Source organism: Pleurodeles waltl, chromosome 6, assembly GCF_031143425.1.
Source record: "Pleurodeles waltl isolate 20211129_DDA chromosome 6, aPleWal1.hap1.20221129, whole genome shotgun sequence".
Classification (NCBI taxonomy): Eukaryota; Metazoa; Chordata; class Amphibia; order Caudata; family Salamandridae; genus Pleurodeles; species Pleurodeles waltl.
The window spans coordinates 872706467-872732581 of NC_090445.1; the positions used below are offsets into that span (position 1 = coordinate 872706467).

The 26115-nt window shown below is 42.0% G+C and overlaps 1 protein-coding gene across 2 annotated transcripts in view; it reads right to left on the bottom strand.

The window, feature by feature from the left end:
- Window positions 1-26115, bottom strand: part of CRTAC1 (cartilage acidic protein 1) — a 1353390-nt gene that overhangs the window by 1120878 nt on the left and 206397 nt on the right. For both annotated transcript variants that reach the window (XM_069239641.1, XM_069239640.1), the window contains exon 2: window positions 744-943. In XM_069239641.1, the coding sequence (XP_069095742.1) occupies window positions 744-943 (200 nt within the window). The remainder of the gene's footprint in view (window positions 1-743; window positions 944-26115) is intronic.

Genomic DNA, 26115 nt, shown 5'->3' on the forward strand with positions numbered 1-26115 from the left:
GTACGTAGCATGCTTTAGAAATATTTGATTGATTGATTGATTGATTTGCCCTTATACTTAGATTTTTCTCTTGACATAAATTATTTTGATGGTGATTTGAACTGACTAACTTTCCTTTTGCTTTCTGTAATAATGTATAATTTGGAATAAACCTTTTGACTTTGAATACCGTCTTGTTTTCATTGTTTGTCTTGAGCCTTTGCTCTTTGGGAATCCAACAGCCCCAATCCCATGATTTAGTCCTTTCGTAATTTATTGGTGCAAAGCGCCAACAGTGTCAAGTGCATGTCATGAGTAGGTAAGGCTGGCTATTGTTGGCAGCTTTTACCTGTCATTGTTTGTTCGTAGCAGTTGTTGAATGGTTATTTCAACGTATGCTTTAATACCTACATGAAAAATGACTGCAAAATATCAACTACCAGTACATCAACAAGGGAGGGATATAAAAGTAAACACCTCTGACCTAAGATGTGATCAGAGAATGAATACTTAACAGATATATATATATATATATTCCTTGAGCATACAGTGGTAGACCTAGTGCTGTGTAGGTCAATTGGTTTATACACTTCCTATTCCTGACCATTTCTAACAACCAAACAATACATATGGCTTCAAAACAACACACCAGAGGGCGATGCTTATCATACAGAGACATGTATAGTTTTACTAAACACATTCCCAAAATGCATATACACCATTGCCTCCTCGAAGAATTAAGGTAACAAGCCGAAAATACTCACCCAGCTACAACAATCTCGAAGTCCCCATCGTTGTCCACATCCGTGATGGCCACGCCGTAGTTGAGCTGTGGCGGGTTGCTGTCATAATCTGGTGGCAGGACAGTGTTGGTCACAGAAGTAAACATGGGTTCAGACCGCTGGGTGGCCCCACACAGTGGTGCGGCAGACCACAGCCACAGCAGGACCAGCATCTTTGACATCTAAAACCAAATTAACACCCCGCTTAAGTCTCTCATTAAATTGACACATAAATCAGTCGAGCAGAATTAATGAAGCAGCCCTAGAAGGAATGAGCTAGGAAATGCAAGTAGCACGTAAAGGCTTTTCTTGAATCTCTGGTTTATATGCCATGAGCATTCCTTTTCTTAAACATCACCATTTCATTATCTGTAGATAAGATGCTCAGATTCTTAAAATCGTATACCATATGGGTCGGGTGTGTATTTTGTCCTGCTCACTATTGTGCTGCCATTTCGGATTTGATGCTGGATGGGATATTTGAGTTAAGGTCGCATTTCATCATTTGAAACCATTTCCTTTTCTTATTGTTTTCGGACCTGTGCAGCAAATGATTTAAATTGAGTAAATGAAAAAGACAACGCGATCGTTGGGTCATTTTGTATATTTTTATTGTACACTTATTGCTCTAGGTGATGTTAATATTACTTTATTTCAAATGGAAATACCGCGGGTTGCAATTATGTCACCAGGAACAGAAGACAATGTAATTAAGCTTTCTTTCGGTATTAAATTCCGCACTTAACTCTGACATTGCAACCGATATGGTTACTCGCATATATTACAGTGCAAATTAATGTAATAAAATAGTTGACTTGCAAACTGTTCTGTGATACAAAAAAACTTCAAAACAAGATATCACACAATAATTTCTTAAGGGCGAAAGGGCATATTATAAAAACACTACGTAAAACTAGCAATTGTGTTCTCCCAGAATGAATGTATTTCAAGTTTACAATGTAATGCAATATATATTATTGTTGGTTTCATGATGGTTTGCCTCCATCACTGTCCAATTTAAACTATCATTAGTCCAATAATCCGCAAACAACCTGATGCCCTGTTTCCGCAGGGTGGATCCCAGATGACAAATGAGACAAAGAAAGATGATCCCCTTCCGAACTCCCCCTTTGGAGGAAGAATACATTATGAGGGCCCTAAAAGAAGCAAGTAATCTGGTCACTTAAGAGGTCCCCTATTGGATCTGCCTCTCAATTACAATGAAGGCCTACTTCCAATGCAATCAGTTCTAGGTTATTATTGATAAGAATGGTGTGCTGCAATGAGATTAACATGTGGGAAACCCACAGTCTCCTGCACTAAAAACATCACTGTTTCAATTTAATTGACCGATGCCATCTTTGTGACAGAACGTTCAATCGCAACAATGTAAATTTTCCATAAAGAGTTTAATAATAAAGAAACTAGTTTTTACACTCTTCTTTTTCCAGACTAAACCCTCTCCCTTTCCTGGGTCTTTTGGTAGAGTTCTTTTCCCTTCCGATACTGCTTGGACTTTCTGGATTGTGACAGGACTTGCATTTATCGCCTGGGAAAGAGTAGTACCCTCAAAGAAAACAATATCTTGATTCTAACGAGGAATCATTCTTTCCACAACACTATCACCTACATCATAGTGATCACATATAGATATACCTGACTTTTCTGGTAATTGTCAAGCTATGTTGTATTTATATATATAAAACTAATTTCTCTTTTAACTGTGGCAATGTTCTAGCCCCTTTTTAAACATATAAAAAAGTCAGCCCACTCTTTTTGGTATTACTGTTACTTTTAAATTGTTCTTTGCCCACTTGGTTTTTATTTACTTTTGTTCATGAGCTGTATACAAGTAACCCTCGTTCAATGTATTATAATCAACATAAGTCAATATCTAGGTTTAGTTACTCTACAAGGTGGCATTCACTTGGTTCCATAGACAGTAGGCCTGCAAAATATTGTCCTTCACTTAAGTTTAGTACTTTGTATACTAAATATCACGTTTCTACTTGTTGCCCTCCGTGATAAAGACAGTATAAGAAGAAACGTGTCAGCCATTGTATCACTGAAATAAAGTATTGATTTCATAGCATCAAAAACTGCTGCTCTTTTTGCTCATGTGAGGACTGCTTTGTAAATATATATATATAAATCGAACGGTAAAGCTTATAGTTAGGAGAATTTAATTTCCTTATACAAACCAAGTTTATCCACCATATTCAATATCTTCAAATAGCGGGGCTCGTTACATGCTCTTTTCGGCTTACTAACCAGACAGCGTTGGCATGCAGTGTTATAGAGCACAATGGTATTAAATGCCATAGAGTGGAGTGGTGTACAGTGGAGTAGTGGCATAGAGTGGAGTAGTGAGTCAGAGTAGTGCGGAGTAGAGTGTTGTACAGTGGCATACAGCATAATACAGTGTTGTACAGTGCAGTGAAGGAGGATAGACAGGAGTAAAGTGTCAGAGAGTGGCATACAGTTTATAGAGTGATGTTGCCTAGAGTACAGTAGTGTGTGAAACAGTGGATCTGCATAAAGTGAAGTGTTGTACAGTAGCGTAGAGTGAGGTAAAGTCATAAAATGAGTAGAGTCGAGTAGAGAGGTGTAACATGATATGCAGTAAATTACAATAGAGTAAATTGGTGTGTCATAGTGGTGAGTGGCATGAGTGCAGTGTACTGGCATAGCGTAGGTCGTGAACTGTTAGAAACTTGAGTGGGGTCTCGTACAGCACAGTGGAGTGCTGTGTCATATAAAAAAGTGTTGTATAGTGGAACAGAGTCTAGGTATTGGAGTGTATGGGCATAGAAAGAGGTATAGAGTTGGACAGTGGAGTGTGCAGGGATAGAGTGGAGTAGAATGTTGTAGAGTGAAGTGATACAGAGTGGAGGACAGTATCATACAATGGAGCGGCATAGAGTGAGTGGCGTAGGCTATAGTGGTGTAGTGGATTATCATAAAGTGGAGTACCATACAGTGGAATAGTGTACATTGGAATACTACACAGTGCAGTATAGAAGAGTGTAGTGGCATAGAGTGGAATAGCTTAGAGTGGAGTGGTGTACAGAGGAGTGGCTTAGATTGGAGTAGGGTACAGTGGATTAGCATAGAGCGGGATGGGGTACATTGAAGTGGCATGGCATTGAGTTGAGGAAGCTGTTATAAACAGGAGGGACGTCTCATACAGTAGATTGGAGTGCTGTGTCATACAGTGTTAGAAACTGTTGTAGCGTGCAGTACAGTGTTGTACAATAGAGTTTATGGACATAGAGTTGTGTGCAAATTTAGACAATGGAGCGTACAGGGATAGAGTGGAGTAGAGTCTAGTAGAGGGGTACAGAGTGTAGTAGAGTGGATTTATATAGAGTGTAGGAGAGTGCCCTGGAGTGGCATAGAGTGGAGTAGCATACATTGGCATGGCATAAAGTGGAATAGTGTTGGATAGAGTAGCACACATTGGCGTGGCATACAATGAAGTGGTTTAGACTGAAGTGGTGTATTGTGGGTGGGGTAGAGTTTAATAGCATACAGTGAAGTGGGGTACAGTGGAGTAGGGTAGAGTGGAATGCCATGCAGTAGAGGAGCAAAGACTGAAGTTGCGTACAGTGTAATAGCACAGAATGGAGCATTGTACAGTGAAATAGCATAAAGTGGAGTACAAAGGAGTGGCATAGAGTAGAATAGCGTAGAGTGGAATAGAGTAGAGTAGTATATCATAGAGTGAAGTGGCATAGAGTGGAGTAGTGTAGACTGGAGAAGTGAATAGTGGAGTGGGGTACAGTGAAGTAGCATATACTGGAGTGGCGTAGAGTGCAGTGATGTAGAGTGGAGGGGCGTCCAATGGACCAGTATAGAACGGAATGGCATCAAGTGGAGAGGTGTACAGTGGAGTGGCGTACAGTGGAGTAGCAAATAGGGGAGTGGCATACAGTGGAATAGCATAGAGTGGTGTACAGTAGAGTGGCATAGACTGATATAGCGTATAATGGAGTAACGTACAGTGCAGTGTCATATCCTAAAGTGGTACAGGCTGGAGCAGTGTACACTGGAATGGGGTAGAGTGTAATATCATACAGTGAAGTGGCGTACAGTTAGTGATGTCGAGTGCAATAGCATAGTATGGTAGGGTGGAGTGGCATACACTGGAGTGATGTAGAATGGAGTAGCATTTAGCAGAGTGGCATATAGAGGAGTGACGTACACTGAAGAGGCATAGAGTGGAGTTGCATACACTGTAATAGAGTAGAGTGGACTGGCATAGAGTGAAGTTGTGTACAATGTAATAGCACATAGTGGAGTGGCATAGAGCAGAGTGTTGAGCAGTGGAATGGTGTAGTGTAATAGTGTATAGTCGAGTAGCATACAGTAGTGTGGTGTATAATGGAGTGGTGTAGACTGGAGAAGAGTACAATGGCGTGGGGTTGATTTAATAACATGTAGTAGAGTGGCGTACATTGGAGTAGGGTCCAATTGAATATTGCAGAATGAAGTGGCATAGGGTGGAGTGCCATACACTGGAGTGATATAGAGAGGGGTAGCATACAGTGGAGTGGCAAACAGTGGGTTGGCATAGAGTGAGTGGCATACAGTGAAATGGCACAGAATGGAATAGCATGTACTTGAGTAGCGTATAGCGAAGTGACATACAGTGATGAGGTGTGGAGTTGCATACAGTGTAATAGCGTAGAGGGGATTGGAGTAGAGTGGAATTGTGTATAGTGTGATAGAGTAGAGCAGAGCGTTATACACTGGAGTGGCGTAGAGCTTAATAGTGTACAGTGGAATAGCTTACAATGGAGTGGCGTATAATGGTGTGGTGTACACTGGAGTGGCGTACAGTGGCGTGGGGTGCAGGGGACAGAGATGAAAGCTCCAATTTTTGAGAGCAGGACCTGTTGTGACAGGTCCCACTGTCAAAAAATGAAGTGCTTGCTGTGGCTTGGCTACAACTACAAAGCAGGAGCAGACCCAGGTCCATCTGTGGCTCCTCGAGAGGGGCTGCATGGCCCCTCTCCAACAAGATATAGCCCCAGGGAGGTGGTGATTCCTGGGGCTAAACGGGGTCCGAAACTGCCCCCCTCTAATTATTTTTGATATCCAGGAGGTGGTAATCCCCAAGGCTGCAGGGGGGCGCTCACTATCAAAATATAGCCCCAGGGAGGTGGTGATGCCCGGGGCTGTGGTGGGAACACACAGCCCCCTGCTTACTATCAAAATATAACAATGGGGAGGTGGTGATCCCTTTAGTGGGGCACGTGGCCCCCGCTCATATTTGATTATAGTTCCAAGGAGTGGACGGTCCCTGGGGCTGAGGAGGAGGCCAACCTTTCTGCTAAATTTGGTGTAATTCCATCCAGTAGTTTTGGCGCTATCACTGTTCAAAATCCCTAAGGAAAAATGAATGGGAAAAATGTGTTCTGGATACCCATCTTTTTCTCGATGCCTCCCCCTCCCGAAGGTGGATCACCCTGACACTTTGCGTACAGCAGCTGACCTGACTGGCAATCTATTTTGGAAAGTTTTGTGAAGATTCGTCAAGCGCCACCAAAGATATAAGCAAGTAAAAAATGTTTTTTATATGGAAACTAGGTCCTAACTATAACTACCTTGTGGCATCTGCTTACCTGGCTGAGTACTTGTTAGTACTTACCTGCAAAGTAATATCCCATGTAATAAAGTAAATCCCAACGTATATTGTTGCAAATTACCTATGAGCTTCGACCTGCAACATAAGGTAGCAGAGCTGCATTTATATTCACACTTTTCTAAAACCCCTCGTGCTTAGGTGTACCTACAAGTCTGCTGCACCACCACCACTGGAGTATGTCTCTGATCACTGCAGCCCATTCACAATACCTACTGGTTATGCCAACATATAACTCCACACTGTTCTAACCATTCATTCCAAAAGGCCCTCCTTGGACCACAACGTGAATCAGTGCTTAGCAGCATCGTCCATGGTATGAAGTGCTACATAAATTCTAAAATTAACTTCAAACTCACCCCATACCTTCACTCAGCCAACAAAGCAGATGCTTGTCTACTTAATAGAATGAAATGTTTTATTTCTACATTATTTTTTCCACACAAAGAAAAGTGTGACCACACTAGGCGTCTATACATTTTGTAGAATGCTTAATAATCCAGTATTTATTTGTTAGGTTGCAGTAAGGATTTTGAATGCTAGAGTACGAGAGAGGGAGAAGGGGTGGGGGGAGAGTCTTTATGTGAGGTGTGGCTGCGATCCTACAAGGCCCACACAGTCTGACTTACAAAGGTTAACTGGTTACTTTGATTTCATTGTTCACACTTGGTAGCAAGGCGTTCCGTGGTGAAAGTGCATTTGGTGAATGTGCAATAACTAGCTAAAAACGATGCAATTAAAGATTAAAGAATTAAATATTAAAGAATGTAGAATATCCAAACCAAGATAAGGTATGTATAGAGTATGGAGCAAAAAAGTCACAACAAAGAAAAGGTGAAAATTGGATATTGGGATCAATGTCACAAGCAAATCAGAAAATGTCTCATAGAATGCACAGGAAAAATGCTTTCAATGTCATCCTATGGGACATTGAAAAATGTTAAACATGTAAAAATAACATGTCAAAGTGTGCTCCATGTGTCTGAAAAGGACTTAGTGAAAATATCTGGCCAACCCAAGCATGAACAGCAATGGAGAGAAGTTGGTGATTCGTCCTGCTGAAAGTGTTTAACCTTTTTAAGCACACTTCAGAGTGTACAATAAATGTGGTAACTTCTGCTATTTTTCCAGCTGCAGGCATCCTCCAAAGTTCAGCTTCCAAGTCATGAAGCAAAATGCTTCAAGTAGATATTTATATAGAGAAGAACTCACCTATCTCCAATTGCCTGTAGAAGCCAGGCAGGAGTTCTTTTGTGGACAAGGTTGTTTTATCTCTTTCTCAGAATTGGGTAGATTATTTACTTGCAATGTGTTAAAACGTGTGCTTTAAAGGGTAAGCTAAGCACTCATTTGTACAGCAATCCTCTATTCTTGGGTAAATGCTTTGGGACATCGAAAGGTGTGGATGTGTGCAATCCTAGTAGGAGATGCACATGCCTTTTTGAATGCCCTTAAACGGAGTTTAGGAAGAATATATTTTACATCTCACAATTGCTAAAAATAGATAAAAGGATCATTACTTTGATTTTGTTTTTTTAGCCCAGGTTATTAATTTGCTGCAAATTTGGTTTACAATTTACTTAGGGACGAGCTGCTCTCGGAAATTTGTTAAAATATAGGACCCATGGCGAATGTTGTCCTAGTTCACTCCTTCATCTTGTATATCCCTGAATACTTTGCCAGGGTGCTCAGTGCCCCCAGTACAGGCGCGTTGCTTATGCAATGTCAGATATTATCATTGTTGAGTCTGCTGTATAACGTGGGGGAGGTGAGCCATAAGGTTTTCAGCGTTTTGCAGTTAGCTTGCTGTGTATGGAAGGGAAAAACTCAATACAAATATTTTCTTTTAAATTTTGGTTTACAATTAAAAGTTACAGTTTTTAAGGCACATTATATTTTATACAGCACGGCATATATTCTGCAGTAGAGGTATCGTAAAAGATAGGAAATCGGGGTGTGGCCAGGGAGGAGGCCCATTTATGGCCATTTCTGCACACACATTTGTGCCATTTACACACGTCTCTCCTGAGCTCAGCACACCAGGCCCTTGATCCTCCCCAATGGCTAGTTACTGGCAGTGAAGCTGCCTCCCCGAGATCCTCCCTTACCAGAGATACAGCAGTGCTACCTTGGTTGCCACATTTTTATGGGAGCGCGAAGTACACAGTGGAGAAAGACGACCCACCTGTCGTGGGGCTGATGCTGAGCAAAGGCTGGACTGCTGCAGTGGTGTGTGAGTGTCAGCGGTAGAGGGCGGTAGCCCCCTACCATTAAAATCAGGGGCCTTGGCAAGGGAGGGTCCCTTTGGTGCCCAGCCTCCTCCCAGCCAGATGCCCACAGCGGAGCCCCCAGGGTGTTGGGTTCATGGCAGTTTGGAGGACGGATCGGGCCTATGGCGTGCATGCCTCTTGCTGCAACCAGGCATCAGAGGACATGCCAGCCCGCCTCGACTGACTCTGTTCTACCCTCTAGCCTAGGCAGCAGCCCGGGGAGCATGGACTGGGTCCATCAGCTCATCACTAGGAGGTTCAGCACATTGAATGGCCTCTCCTCCCCCTTTTCATGCGCCTGTGCAGGAGAGCGGGCATGGGCAGGTAGTAGCAGGTCTCAGGGTGCGGAAGGGGTGGGACAGCACAGGGGTTGGAGGGAATAAACATTAATTTAAATTGAAGAAGAAAAAATAATGATTTACGTTCCCTCGCCGTTGCGCCACTCCTCTCCTCCATCGCTGCATGCAGACACAGGCTTCCAGCCTGCCCTGTGGTCAATCCTGATGCTGCACAGAGCAGCGTCAGGATTTGCTGGGAGCGCCCAGCCAGGGTACTCCCAGGCAGCCTGGGAGCCTGTGCAGGCTCTCTCCAGCCCAGCAATTAGGTTGCTGGGCTGGAGAGACCGTACTGCGCATGTGAGTTTGGCCGCCCCCCTCACTGCACGTCGCCCCCATGGCCCAGCCCCTTTACCAGAAAACAATAATTAACTAAGTTTCTTATCGTTTTCTGGTAAAGGTTTAGCAGCTGCCACTCTGCCACTGCTGGCGGGGGGAGGGTGGGGATACTCCTCTCCCCTAACGGAGGAGCCGCCCCTGTGGGCAGGCCTGCTAATAAGATGTTCTGTGGCAGCACCTGAGGTGAGGTTGGAGAGGGAGTGAATGCACAAGCAGTGTGGTGATGCCTGACATCGTGGATTCTGTTACCTATGGGCCTTTGGACAAGCTTGAGCACTTCCATGGATGGAAGGCCTGAGAGAGGTGGAGGAGGTGCCTTGAGAGAGGTGGAGGAGGTGCCTGGCACTGAAATCCATGCAATGTGACCTGCAACATCCTTTCTCCATTTGGATGGCCCTAAAGAGAGCACATTGACTTTTCTTTGCTCTGCCCCACATTGACTCGTGCATTCTCATACATCACTGACTTTGCGGACTGTCTGCTCCTGGCTTTGGCCATGACTGGGACATTTACCAATGTAGTACAGGGCTACTCGAGCCCTGTTCTATATCCATGTTAGGACCCCTTCTATAAGCTCCAGGGGTGTGCTACTGAGCAACAAGTGGGGGCTGTGATTTCCGGTGCTAATTGCCATTGGAGACAATCCACCACAGAGTTTTGGCCCTAATATGGTGACGCATTAATCTAAGCCACAAAGGGCCATATGTACAAAAGCTTTTTAACATAGACACAGAATGGGTAAAATCCTTTCGTACATCTGGCCCAAAGTTCCTTCTCAATTTGCAATATGCTTCACAAGCCTGACCAACCCCACCGGGCGGGGAGTGACTTTCAGCCCAAGCATCAGACGAGGGCTTGGATTCGTACACTTCCTCAACTAAGGAAGACATCCAGCTTTTGCTAGCTGAACTCTGTAAGAACCTCACCTTTCTGCACCAGGATTTCACCAGAGCTATCTCTGACCTTGATCAATCCTTGCATCAGATGGATGCTCGCTTTACTACTGTGGAGACAACAGTGGCAGATCACACCCTTGACAACATTTATAGGATGGCACTTATTGAAAAATTGGAGAGGGCGTAACTGACATTGTAGGACAAGATAGATGATCTGGAGAATCGCTCGAGGTGCAATAACATCCGCATCCGGGGCCTGACTGCTTCTATTTCACCAGATGATCTGGAATCCCATGTTCAGGCCATTTTTGCCGCCTCTTAAAGCTTCCTGATGACTTGTTGGTTCTCCTGGACCATACACATCAGGTGTATTCTGCCTTCCAGCAACAAGAAACCTGGCTCCCAGTACCCTGACTCTGGTACACTACTTTCATCAAAAGGAAGAGACCTTGAGGGCTGCATGCCAGCAGGAGCTGATCATCTTCCGCAAGGAAATTGATGTGGCACTTTCATAAGAGACGCTTCTCCTCTGAGCTAACACTAAATGCCTCTACTCCTATTCGTATCTCACACAATTCTACTACAGCTACACTCACAAATTCCGGGGGTGGCAACCTTGCTTTGTAGATACTTCTCCTTTACCCTGGACAGCATATACAGGGGCCACACCTTTGGCTCTACTCAACTGTCTATTGTTCCAATTTATGGTCCTAACCAAGATAGAGATGAGTTCTACACTGACTTTTTCTTGAGGGTTTCCCATTTCCACAGAGGTGATATAGTGCTCTGGGGTGAATTTAATGTTCCTTTGGGCCCGGGTCTGTATTATTCCCATCCCCAATGGGATGAACCTCATACACCTCTGGCCTTGACTCAGAGTTTAATAGACCTGACCTTGTCCAATGCCTGGCATCATCATCATCTCCAAGAACGTGACTATTCATTCCATTCTAGTGTCCACAGGACCTACTTGAGAATTGATTATTTCTTGATCTCCAGGTGACTATTACCACACCTTATTGACACTTAAGTTGATGTTATTGTCATCTCTGACCATGCCCCAGTTTGGATGTCACTTAGCTTATTGGTCCCTCAGCGGCCATTTCCTCGACCATAGAGCCCTAATGATGTTGCACTTCAGGACTCAGCCTTCCGTGATCAGATCATAGAAACCACAGAACATTATTTTCCTGAAAATGTCACAGGTGATGTGGCCCCAGTGACCCTATGGGACAGCTAAAGTGGTTTTCCGGGGTGACCTTATCTACCACACTCTGGCCTTTGAATGAGCAAATAAAATCCACCAACAAGAATTAGAGACTCAGATACGACAAGCTAAGGCATGCCATAGTTAAGGGGTTCCCACAGAACTATAGGTGACCTATGCCAGCTGCGGGTGAGGTTGAACACATCTTAATGAAATCAGTGGCTAATCAGTGACTAAAAAGTTCCTCGAGATTAATCAAACCTACTATGAAAAAGAGGACAAGATGGACAGGCTCCTAGCGCATAAGCTATGCGTTCATTCTACCCACAACCACATAAGAGAAGTAGTAGACAAGGAGGGGTCCCTCTGCCGAGAGACAGAAAAAATCTTGGAGGCTTTTACTAACTACTTCACTACTCTTTATCAGGCCCAACTGCTGGACAACCAGCGACAGGGTGATTATCTGAGCACCAATATTCCTCCGCGTAGATCTGAAGAGCGAAGTCTTCTGGAAGAAGATATCACCCCGGATAAGGTTAGGATGGTAATTAGTAGCATTCCTTCATGTAAGGCGCCCAACCCTGATGGCTATACCACCACTTTTTTACAAAGCTATGCCTCCCTCTTGATCAATCCTCCAGTGAGAGCCTTTAAATCATTCTTAACATCTGGAGTGGTAACCAATACTATGTTAGAGTCACACAATACTCTTCTTTTGAAACCCTGTAAACCTGCCACACAATGTCATTCCTAAGGACTTATTTCCGTCCTTAACCGATGATGAGAAGCTGTTTGCTTCCATCCTGGTTGCTCGCCTTCGCCATGTCTGGCTGACTATAATTGCCCTGACACAGTCAGGTTTTATCAGTAATAGACAAGCAAACAACAATATGTTATTATAAGAACTTATGTCCCTTCTCTCTCTCTACGCCGAGAAGGTGTTTGATAGGATAGATTGGGATTATCTCACCAAAGATCTTGACAAACTCTACATAGGCCCCAAATTATAAACATGAATTCTTGCTAACTTTCAGAAACCTACCACTAAACTCAAAATCAATGGCTTCTTCAAACATACTCAGCATATGTGAGGCGTCCACCAGGGCTGCCCACTTACCCTTTTATATTTGCCCTCAGATGGAACCCTTAGTAGCGAAGATAGAGGCCAACCCTTGGATCGCTGACATGATGGTCGACAGCTCGAACATAAGCTTGCCTTATTCGCAGATGACATACTGTGCTTTATCACAAACCCCAGTGGTATGTTTCTGGCCCTAATGGAGGAGTTGAATGACTTCTCTCGAGTGACGGCTTCAAAGTTAACTACACTAAGACATGGGGCATGAGAGTCACTGATTCCCAAAATAATTTAGAGGACCCTATATGCAAGAAGGTTTTCAGTGTGTGACGTCAGCTATCCCCTATCTGGGGATCTATTTGCCACATCTAATGGAGGTCTTACACACCTGCAATATACCCCCACTCCCCACATCCACATGAATTTTATGCCCAGGATGTTATATGTTTGCCAGAGCCTCCTGCTTGCCCTCTCCTCTTCGAGCATATCTGAGCCAAAATGTTAGCTTTTGTATGGGGAAGTAATTCGCAGAGAGTGACGAGTGCAACACTGAGCAACCTTCCCTGATGTTTCCACTTATGTTCTGGTAGCACAACTTTGTCCCTCTTTAGACTGGAATCACGACCACAATAAGAAACCCTGGATTCAGGTGGAGTAGACTTTTTCTCCCTCCCCCTGTCATGGTTATTATGGCTTCTGATGTCCTTCAAAGTGCAATCCCACCATTACTGCCTCTGACAGCATTACTTGTATCCTACTGGACAGAGGATTGGGAGCCTACGGCATTACCAGCTTATCCCTTCTGACTGACCCCTTTCATGCACAATCCTGACTTCATTCTAGGCCTGACTCACTCTAACTCCTTTAGCTGGGATCAAGGGCACTCCCCCACTCTGGGAGATTTTGTTTTAAATGGTGCTTTACGGTCGAGAGATGACTTGAGTGACAAATTTCCCCTAACCCAACAACATTGCTTCAAAGTGAATCAGGCACTCCATTGGACAGAAAGGTGCCACACATGACTGGTATGCCAATGCAATGCACACCTATAGTGTACCTTTATTTAACTAATTTACATCATAAGGGCATCTTGTACTCGATCGATATCCCCTAAAGCTGACTCCTCCTAAAAAACATGTCTATGTATTACAGTGGGAGAGAGAATTGGCCACAGAAATATTTCGTGACAATTTGTGGGCCATCTGGCAAACAGTGGCCCAATCGTAAATTTGCATCTGCTACAGAAAGAGTAAGCTTGGAAAATATTGACCCTTTGGTATATAATACCTGTCTAGTTGCCCACGATATTTGGGGGGTTTGACTTATGCTGGAAGGGATGTGGCAAGAGGAGTACCTTTCTACATACTTTATGGTCATGCCCAGTGATTCAGACCTTTTGGGTGGAGAACCAGAATATACTACAGACCATTACCAATGTTCACCTCCCTTTCAAACCCAAAACGATTCTTCTGGGTGACCCATAGGCTGATAGCATTGTTCCTACTACGACTCCTCAGGGTCACCTTCTGTCCCATTTACTCCTATCAGCATGACTTTGTGTGACACACTTATGGAAACAGCCACTCCCTACCTCCCAATATGAGGGGTAAAAAGTCTTGTCCATCTATGCCATGGAAAAATGTACTGCTATCATTCGACATAGGGGGACAAATTTGATGCTTCTTGGCACAGATTTACCACCCATATTAAGCGAGTACAATGGGTTGGAGGTCTCCCGCTGACCGTGTGTAAAACATGGCCTCTGATATTCATGTTGTGTCTTCTTCTGACAAGGACAATGGTTCTGTTGAAATGTAGTCAATAAGCGAAGTGTGGGGGTCGGGTGGAGGTGGTTCCGATACTGTCTTTCCACTTTATATGAGTGTATGTGCTTTGTTATTCCTGTTATGTGCAAGCAAGATTTATGACTCTGTACGATGTGTCATGTCTACGTGTTTTCACTTGAAAATTCTAAATAAATTAATTGAAAAAGCAAATAGGCAATCTAAAATTAAATGTTACATTTTAGAAGATTACACCGAACTATTATATCTGTGTTTTGTACAGTGACGCCCGTTCAACATCAGTTTACGTGTTCAGATTATGGCTAACGATGTGGCATGTCATCAATATAACATCCCACCGGAATCAATTCAGACCGTTGCATATACTGTTGCAGGCAAGTAGGTGTAATATATGCAGAGAGCTGCGTCCACCTTTGTAGCAGAATTTCACAGCTAGTTACCCTCATCCTGCTTAAACTGAGGCACATTGAGCATAGAAAATATCACTTGAGTCAAGGTGTTATAATCCCCCATGCATCGTAAATCAAGCAAAGGAAACTAGTCTCCCCGTTGGGAAGTAAAAGAGGGCTATAGCTGGCGAGCAGCAGGCCCGCACATCTCAGGTTTTGGCACAACTGCACCTGCTACAAGGTTGAGACCTGCAGACCGGAAATACTCCACAATTGTACGAAATCCTTAATTTCTTGGAATGTTGCACAATTATTTGTGACCAGAAGACATCTTCCAGTGGATGAACGTTGCTGGTAAGAAAGAAGAAAGTAGGGGCAGTGTGCCTGCTTTGCAGCACAGCTAAAACTTTAAAAAAGTGTTGCAGCACTTTTTGTAAAAATTGCTGGAGATAGGGCTGGAGGTAGGGCATAAAACGGAGTTTTGTAGATGCTCTGCAGTGATTAAAAAAAAGGCACCACCACACGGCCAACAAACTCTACGTCATAGTACTTAAAAAAAAGAAAAAAAAATTAACCGTGCTGCACAGCAGACACGCTACTGTGCAACATGTCTAAAAACATTGACAAACATAATAGACCCCATAGACGAGACCTATTAGCTTTGTCAGTGCTTGTTTTATAAATATCTCCCTGAGATATCAAAGCCCTACTCTCTAAATTTCCTAATGGTCCACCACTAGGACTTTTAATTTAGTGGGCAGCTGAAGAAAGTGTGCCATGCCATGTTCTCTCACTTTACAGGTAGCCTGGTTGCCTCAATTACACAAGTAAGTCATTATGTGAACATTGGTGCTTTGCTGAAGTGTACGCCTTTTATAAAAATACAAAACAATGGCGAGAGTAAAGTGAACAGGATTAAATTTATCAGCACGTTGAATTCCCTGCTGGGAATAATTAGTTTTGCCAGCACTATGTAATGTTATGTATGCCTAGTTAGACATTCTTAGGCTTTCATATGCAGTGCATATGAGGGGTTTTATGTCGTGCGCGCAAGCGCTTGCAAACAATGCTCTGAAAAGCATGCTTGCAACTCATTTCCATTTAAGAGTCCGGGAATTCAAAACTAGTTTACAATCACATAACATGCAGATTGCTTTTGCTGGATGTCCGAACATATTGTGAAGAATCAAACCATGAAAGTGACATATGCGACAACTTGGACATATTGTAGTGCTCTTGTATCCCCTGCCTGCGACCTTTACCTGCAACCTGGTTTGGACAGACACATTACACATGGCTGGACTTCAATATGAATAACAGTAATTAATGTTACACCACGTTACCTCTTGAGAAAGCACGTTAAATACCACGTGCACAGCGCTAATCACCTCTGTACCAGATAATTTCCCCTTCTATTCTACTATAAGGACACGCATTTCAGTAAAATGCAGTTCTTAATTTGTAATAAAAACGGGCCGGGCCCAGAACTCTCGTCTGAAACACGGCGGCCGCTGCAATTAAATGTGCGCAACAGAATACTGAGGCAGCATAATACTGAAGCCATCTTGGGCCTCTTCAATCCATTTACAGCCACTCCTTGTCCCTTCATTTCACTCTTGCAGTTTTCTGTTTTCTCCCTTTGTGAAGCTTTTTCGTTTTTCTCTTCCTCCTCTTTTCTATATGAGCCTTTTGCTCGCAGTAAATGCTTGAGGCAGCACAGTAAGTGCTGGTTCCCCGCACCAGAAAGCACCGGCTCAAATTAAGCTCTAGTAAAATTATCCTTAATCCCAAGGAAGGATGCACTGATTTTGTTGTTTATTTATTTGTTTTGTAATGCACTGGCTTGTGGCTGGAAGTACATATATAAAAGTTAATGACACCTCAGAAAGGCATGCGGTGTTTCAAGTGCACACATGTTGTATTCAGATACTTGAAAAAGTTGTGCTGGGCAAATAGTCAGATGAAAACCGTAGGAGGTAAATATGTATTTTTGACAGAGATAAATTAGGATTTCTCAGTTGGCAAAAAAGTTATCCAAAGCACACCCTTTTCCCGGATTAGTTCCTTTCAAAAGCACTGTCAGTGAGTAGGAAGAGTACTACTTACCTTGATGGTAGCTGCATCGAGGCCATCACAATGCAAGGCCTCTAACAATGGTCCACAGAGCAATTGTGGGTGTGTGACCTCCTAATATGAGGCCAAGGTGACACGTAATAGGGGAGTGACATCTACTACCCTTAGAGGTTGACTCAGATCTTTTGACTCTGACAGGTGTAATGAGATTATCAAATCAAACAATTTGAACCAATACAATCAAAATATACAATAATGAGTCAATAATTTATACACATCATGACCTATGTGATCATAAATCCCACACATTAAGATTAAACACCCCGAAATAATTATAAAGAACAACAGAATTATTTGAGAAATAGCAACAAAATACATTTAGTTGTGCAATTGAATCAATCACAATCAATTAATAAACATTTAAATGAATAGTTGGATCAGACATCCTAACTACCAAATTTTAATTTGAAAAGCATGTTTGGGCTGGGCTTTGTCACTTGCAAAAATTAAAAGTAAGACAAAAATGAATTTGGAAAACATCTAACTATGGCGCTAACAAAAATGTGGTTGGATTTCTAAAGGGAAAAACCTGCAGAGCAAAAATAAACGCACATTGGTTAAATCTCTCTTACATGAGACAGCTACTTCCAGAGTCTTCATCAGCTGAGCACAGGAACATCAGGTCTTCAGAGATCAGGAACATGAATAGGGAAAACAGTTCAGTAATGTTGGGCCTAATGTACCTGAGCTGCTAAAATCAAAGACAAGAGCTGAATAGCAGAACTGAATTTAATAGGAGCTGAATAGAATCTAATCTGAACTTCAAAGAGCTTAATGGAAAACTAACTTTGAATGAAGCTGAAAGGAAACTGACTTGCATCACTTAAAGTGTTGCTAAATTAAAGTCCAAAAGTTACTTGCTAGGCTTCTGTTGGACAAGACTATGAGGTGTGATAGGTAAATGACCAATTAAATTTAATCTGGGCTTCAGATGTATCTTTTTTCATTCCTTTTCCAAGATAGGGTCACATTCACACTCTTCTCTGGATGGCAGTTTCAGTGTAACAATAATTTAGTTAAAACAGCAGCACCAATCACAACATTTAGCTTATGTTGCTTCCTTAAAAAAACTAAGGCTCATTGTTAAATTTTTATCACAAGGAAGTACAGTATGAGGAGGACAGAAAAGGCAGTAGCTTTCCACTGAGCTTTCAATAAATAGTGTTAGCAAAAGCATTTCAATAAAACCAGCATAACATTTCAACATTGTGCTTCTGGAAAAATACTAAAAGGTAGGCCTTTTTATTAATGCTAAATACATTGAGACTTAAACATTTCTAATTATTTCAAACCATTAGCTTTGTAGTACAAACATATTATTCACGTTTTGCTAGTACATGTAGTTATAATTAATTAAAATACATTTTCACAGTCATTTATTATTTCACATTAAACTTGAGGTGACTGACACCATGTCAACCACATGTAAACTTGCATGTTTTATTTTCCTAACACACATTTCTCTATTTAGGCTTTTTAATATAAGTTAATCATTTGGTTACACGCTTTTATTAATAATGTTTGCTCTCTAACACAACTTCCCCAGCAGAGAAGCTGTTGTGTAGACCCTGACAGCGGGAATACCAGTAGCACACAAAGAGTTCTTGAGTCTCATTGTGAGAAAACAGAACTGCACGCACAGCTGTCAGTTCTCACTGCAAGAACTAAGACAGCTCGCTTTACTTCAACCACAGCAGGCGGGTGCAGATTCTGTAGTCATGGTGAATTTGGCACAGGATTCACATCACCACACCAAGAATTGAAAACGAAATTCACCCCACCAATTCACAGGTTGCTGACATACTCTTGATCTAGACTGTTGAACAAATTCTCAGGTTAATGTAGATACTCCACTGAAATTAATTTTGAGCTTAGTCCTGATGTACCACACTACATGTCTCTCACCAAAAAGGTGCTTATAGGGCTACGGCGTAAGAATAAATGTCCATATTCATAAAGGCGAGCTCTCACCTACAAATCTTACAGAGTAGTGTTATGCCTGTCTACTGAAAATCCTAAATGCTATCTCTTTGGGATATAAAGTACTAATCACATTTAATTGAAATAAAATCAATTCTAAGAAATATGGAATACAATAGATAAACAATCTCCAGAATAGAGCAATTCCGGTATCCAGATACAGACATGGAAGAACCAGTGGTGACCACTTAACTCTTGACTTACCAGTTACTATTACACAAGATTAACGGAGCAGGTTTATCCATTTGTCTTTCTGAAATTCTGGAAATCCTGACTTACTTCAATAAGTGTGTAATGAATGGTTCATCCCAAACAAAAGTTAGACAAACAAGGTTCTCACTTGCAGTTGCCCCACCAAAATACGAAATTGTGCTAGAAGGAAAATGGAACAAATGATAAAAACCTATATTCCAGTGGGAACATGGGTTAATTACAAGCAAAGCAAACTATGGGTCCCTGAGATTCACCCACCCTTAGTTCCATTTTATTTACTGTAGTTCAGGTTCCATTGACTCCATATGCAGACTTAGTTGGAGGAAACTACTTACCTTCCAGAAATAAAATGTTGTTATTTCTACACCACCGAATTTAAAATACCTTTTTATGATTTAATAGATATTTCTCAGTTTCAGAAATAATTTTTAGAAACCTCTCAGCAGAAAATATTAGAATTATGCGATTCCGAATCAAGATACTTTAAAATGACTAAACTCATACAAGACGATATTCAGAACAAACTTGGAATACTCCATCTACCTGATCTCTGGGCTCTGATGACCACGTACTAATATCAATCTGGCTGCATGCTTCCAATTTTCATGAGTTTTGCACCACTGATTTTGGAACAATATTGCACCTCGATTGTGGAAAGAAATAGCATCAAATTGTAGACTTAACCAAATGCCTGCTTATAAATGTAAACGCTACTTCTTGGGATCAGATCTAACACCAAGAAATATTAAGGCTTTGTTGCTGGTACCACAACTGAAAGAACAGTCGGTGACCTTGCTCACATTAGAAATTGTCCCTAAATGTCTTGTCTTCCCAACCCTGTAAGACAATTTAATGGGTTGTTTTTATTTAGCTCCGACTGTCTATGATCCTGAAAAGGCTGGTTTTCAGCTGCCCTATTGCACAGAATCAGAGGTACTTACCATCTCGGATGAGCTAAGATTAGATCTTGAATAAAAATGAAGTTGGAACCTTGATTTTGTTTGACCTAATTGTTGCATTCGACACTGCTAACCACAAAAGGCTCCTAATCTAAGCGGACTTTATAAACATTATCTATCAGGATAGCCACCCAGGAGAACCATCCGCCATCCCATTCACATACGTATACAAGACTTAAAGGCAAACTCAGGCAATCAACGTAGTCAACACACCAATCAGTGAACTCAGTGTGACGTTCTATCAATTTGCAGAATATCAAATAGACAAATACTGCCTAAGACTTTTTGATGTCTAAGGTTTGTTGACTGCTCACACTGTACCCATACCACCCACTGAAAACTCGTGTTCTTTCACGATGTTCAAGTTTAAGTGAATGGCAATAATGGAGAAAGTAGTTTTAAGTAGTACATATTTCAGAGATGCCACGTTCAAATAAGGGTTGCTTTCATATTTGATTTGTGGTGCACATGTTTAAGTGTCACGGGTGACAAGTAGCGCTTTACACGTTGATTGATTTAATATTGGCCTATTATATGGTCATTTAAGATCATATGCTTATTTCTCACCTATGAATGTAATGTTGTGAGGATACTCTATATCTCTATGGTACCATTTTATCCCTCTTCTGTATCAAAGTCCTTATCTACGGAGGTGCCCATCAGTTGAGACATGAGATGCGGCCACCATCCATTCACTCAGGTCATGATGGACAAGAGGTCTTGGCTAGCCGCTGACCTTGCTTGTGTGCATTTCAGATACATATGGATGCATGCTGTTTGCTGATGGAGAGGGACTCATCTGTTTGCCTTCCCTAGAAAAAGGTGCAGCACTGTGACTTGGTTAAGTTCTTGGCCACTGTGCGTAGTTATTTCTGTGCAAACTTTGCATGACCGATATTGAGTTGGGAGAAATGTGTCCGTCATCTTGTTTCCCAAAAGTGTCAATCCTCTACTTTCAACGTTTATGGATATGATCTGACTCGGAGTGTCCAGGCTTCCTATGTGGAGTTAGGATCTGAGAAATCTTATTATGGTCGTGGTGCATGATTTAATTATTCATCATTGTTTATCCATCACAGATGCAAGGATTCATTTTGCGCTAAAAATAGAGCGAAATGCCAGGCAGGCGTATCATGCACTAATATATAGTTTCACATAATGTTTTGCACATTTTGTTTAGTTTTCAAAAAGGAATTCATGCGAATATAACCCAGGCTGAAATAATTCCCATTTCTGTGTTCTGCTTCAATGGGTCTCATAGCTTGCTCATCAAGCGTGGGTCATTTGGGGACCTGCTGCCTTTTGCAACGTGAGATTACGTTTCTGTGTTTCCTCCGTTTCAGGGTGGTCTATGGAAATCTGTTCAGGCTGGGCAGCGGCCACTATGGTCTGGATGACCTTTCTGCAGTTTGTCTGAAAACACTACTATGGAAAAATTATGGCTTGGTGTGGTGAGTGATCCTGTATGTTTTGTGTAACCAATTTTGGTTTTACACTGACTGTCTCGGTTATGTTCTATTTTGCACACTTTGTATGGGGTTTTGGTTCCGTCCTAACAGCTGAATGATGATACGACATCTGCGATGTCATGTCACTTTTGCATCAGGCTTCGAGTCTTGCCTTGCCTTAGTCCACTGCTTTATTTATTTGAGAGAGCATAGTTTGAATATTACATATATTAGATGTGAAATGCTTATACCTAACAATGCTGCATACAAAAACGATCATAAAATATTATTTGCTTAAATGTATTCTTAACATGATTATGAGTGTGAAGTTATTATCGTGCACATAAACTAATGTAGACTATAAGAAATAATTGCTTGCATTATGATTAATTAAATACACCTACGAAGATTGCATTTGTATTAGAACCCATAGGCCTTAAGTTAGCATGAGTCGAAGACTTAGCCGTGTAGCTCTCATATTAAAGCACATTTTTCTGTCTTCCAGTGTACTGATTCGCAAAAGGCCATGACCCAGCATGTGTTCTTTTCCTTTGTTTTATGTTGCCAGTTACGTTTTATTCCCATTCGCATGCTAGCTGTCTTAGTATAAGTTTTGCACTTTTTGCAACAAATACGGAAACATTCAAGGACGTTTTGCCATGGAAAAGAGAACTTTTGACCTGAAGAACGTGCCAGAGAATGAAGTAACCCCGGATGTGCCACCTACGAAGACGTCAATTATGAAGACCAATCAAAACGGTATAATTTATCGTGGGGTGAGAATTCGGATTACCTAATGTATAATTTGATAGGCTAAAGATAGTGGGGTATAACGATTATCCAATAGAATTTTGGGGGAATGTATTGTGAAAAAGGGATAAAAGCTCATGACACAGAAGGGTCAAGAGAATTAGGTAGGGATGGATATCGATTGCATCCAGAAACTCTGTCACTCTGTTTGGTGATTTGAGACTTAGACAAAATCATATTCATCCATAGACTGCCCCTTTTACACTTCTCCTCCTTATGAGGGAAGTGTCCCCTGTCCCTTAGATGAAATAGACTGTTGGCGATCTAACTGATGTCCTGAAGACGAAGACTGATCCTGTATGCTGACTCATTCCGAGGAGGGTAATTATGACAATGCTAACGTAATTTGTCTGTTTGCTTTTCCTTTCTAGGTACCAACTGCTGTATTTTTTTGGATAGAGACCTTAGTTAGATGTTTTCTAAATTGGTGTTCTAAATTATTTGCATGAAGTCCAACATGCTGATGCTGATGCTAATTAGTGGTTAGAGTAGGTATTCATCCTGACTGACGCAATAGACGAGACTGACATTGTACTGTGCTGAACTGAGATGTATACGTTATTATATGTATTCTAACCTATGTTTATCTTACGTTGGTGCTTTTATGTTCGTGGTCTTTGCATTGTCGAAATCTTATCACAGTTGCCATATCGTGACTATGCTCTTTCGCTTCTTGGATTTAAGATTGATACTTTTATTATTAGATTGGGAATAGGGAATAAAATTCACAAAACTTCAATTAAAGGTGTGGTCATTTATGACTGAAAGGTCATGGTTGCACCAATAGTTTAATCAATGTCTTTATCCAAAGTAAAGTATATTGTGGTGATATATGTTGATAACATCATTGATATATTGCTTGACATATTGACCAGTTATCTCGTTCTACGGTGTCTCACCACTGGGTCAAAAGATTCATCGGCCTAAAACGAGTCCTAATGTGTATAAAATTGACATAAAGGGACGCGTTAACATATTCATAGCTTCCTGGTTCAGAAAAAAAGACTCTCCGAGGATGTTATCCTTAATCTCTTCCCATGGGACTGTTTTACTTGCTGGGGATTTCAGTAATATATCTTCAGTGTGAATGTGAAATATTGGCATAGTTATGTTGCGCATGATGCTGTGATGTGCTGTTTCTACACTTCAACGGTGGTTTTAGAGGACCCACAGCAGACTGGTCACTGTCTGTGCTTGGTTGACTGTTGTTAGGAAGGGTTCTGCTCCGCACTATTGTTAATGTTGTGAGTCCCTGTGTTTTGTATCAATTGAATGCTATTTTGCCTGAAATAATTCCTTCTTTCAAGTATTGTTCTGCCACAAAATCTTGAAGAACGGTTGGTGCTGATCAAGGTAAACTCCTTTTACGGTTTGAAAGACCTGACTATTGAAAGTCACGGACAATTCTTGCTGGATTTCCTGTCCAGTGCGCCCACCAGCTTATGTACATGCCACATTCATCCTTGGAGGTGGCACAAATTCACTCATTTGCCTCAAGACATATCCATTGTGCCTGTCCCTCATCTTTGGACTCTTTTGTCTATAGAATTAGGGAATGCTAATAAGCACTTTGTCTCTAATGTGGTTTTGTGGCACAAATGTGTTTTAGGTTCCTGCCTTACCGTTGTGGGAGTATTGTTTGTTCTGCAGAAAAAGCTGGCTTATGATCTGCCTGTTCCTTGGCTGATGTCTGGATACTTTCAGTTCCTATTCCACAGCTGTGTTCTGTTCTCCCGCGCTGATGGCTGAGTGGCAGCCTTAGAATTCTGGTTTATTTCCATTTCTGTGCCTTCTGTGTTCATTGCTCAACCGATTTGTTCCCTGAGCCTCTGTTCATTTTCATCCTAGTCTTCTTAGGTTATATTTTTCTGTGCCCTGCTCCCTATTGGAGGTGTTAACCCTGATCCCCAGGACCAGTTACTGTACTGTGTTTCTTGATTGTGTTATTACTGAGAGGATGGTGCACCTAGGTCAAGGCTTGGCATTTTACCCTTAAAGAGTGGTGCTCTACTAGTGCACTCTCAAGAGTTACCTGGTTAGTGATTTAGGCCTGTGTATCCTTGCTCCTTTTTGGCGGTATGGCTTGAGTAGGCTGCTATGATTATTGAGTATTGCCACGTTGATCTGTCACTCTCAGGAATTTATAGATTGCTTTTCGCATCAACGGTACCCCTCTGGAGGGAGGCAAAGTTATTTGTGGTGCTTTGTGTGTTTTTTGAGGTGGATTCCCTCATTTCATGGTTTTGCTTCCTTCTGTGCCTGCTTACATTTCTGTCCCTACTGTTGGTCTGTCATTGATGCTCTGCTGGGGCTCACCCTGCCATTTCTTTCACCCTAATGCATTGTTGTTTATAACATGTTGGGAGAGTTTCTTTTGCTGGCTCTTTTTATGTCTTGACTAGGGGTTTACACTCTTCTCCTTTCCTGTTGGGACAGTTAATTTCTTTCTATTTGGGGCTAGATGTACCTGGGACCACGGATGGTGTCTCTTTATTGGTTTAGTTTGTGGTCAGAATAGCTGGGTTTCTGATTCATGCTTATCCCCTTTTTGAGCCAGGGGTGTTGATATTTCCTTTTGAATGTGGCCCTTTGTGCTGGGTCCTTATTGAACATGTTCCCACACCAAACTGGGGTTACTGTGTTCTTACTCTTCTTCCTGGAACATTGTGCCTCACAATATGTCCTCTCGATTGGCAGCTTCCTCATGTCTTGGTGGCAGGAGCTCATGTTATTTTCAGAGCATCATTTTGGGTTCCTTGATGTTCTTTTCCATGGCTGCCTTACCTTCCAAGTATGTTTTGCTCCTCTAGTTCTGCTGGTGGCGTCCTTGATCCTATATGAAGTGTTGGTAGTGCAATCATTAGAGCAGTGGTACCCAACCTTTTGACATCTGTAGACCCCACTTTATCATGACTGGAACCCGGGAATCCCATTAAATCATTTTTGGAATCCAGGAACCACTTACTGAGTCATTACTGAAAGCTGGAGACCTAATTTGTTAATATTATTTGATTTTCTAAGCAGTCGCAGACCCACTGAGGAGGCTTCGCGGACCCCCATGGGTCCACAGACCACAGGTTGGGAACCACTGCTTTAGAGAATGGCTCTACACAGGCCCATATTTTGGAGTCTGGGACTGCTTGATGGTTGACTCTGTTGGAGATCATCCGGGCTCTTAGTTTTGTTTGTCTGGTCGGGGTTCTTCTGGCTTGTGGATAGGGTCTTGCTTTTCTGTGCTCATATGGCTCTTTTTAGTGGTGTTTGAAAAGCCTGGTGTTACTCCTTTCAGTTTGGTGTGGTGTGAGATCTGTAGCCTATGTGTCGGTTCTATGCTCTATGTGCATTACTTATCTGAGAATTCTGCTTTTGCCTTAGGGGCAGTTGGACACTTTGATCAGTGTACATCTCTGTATTTGCCATATGCTCGTGGATAAAGCATGTGATGAGAAAGAGGGTTGCTGTAGTAATCCTCCAACTGTCTAGCCTTAATCTTCATTACACTGAGTCTAGTCTTTTTCACAGTCCTTCTCACTGCCTGCACTTTGTGTAGATGCGGTCACGTTGATCATTTGGTTTCTGCTTGTAATATTTCTAACTTCCTGGTGGAGGCTGTTGTTTTATTAAATACTCCGCCAATGAGCTAGAGGAAAAAAATAAAAGATGTTTTTGTACAAAAAAATGTTCTAGGATCAATCACCTGGGCTGGGTCACCCAGGTAGATAAAGATTTTGCTGGGGAAGAGGGGGAGGAGTCAGCGTAATAATCTGGGCATACTTTTATTTAGTGTGAATGTGCATTTTGCTGGTACAAATGAAGAGTAACGTAGCACAGTAGATCAACTACTA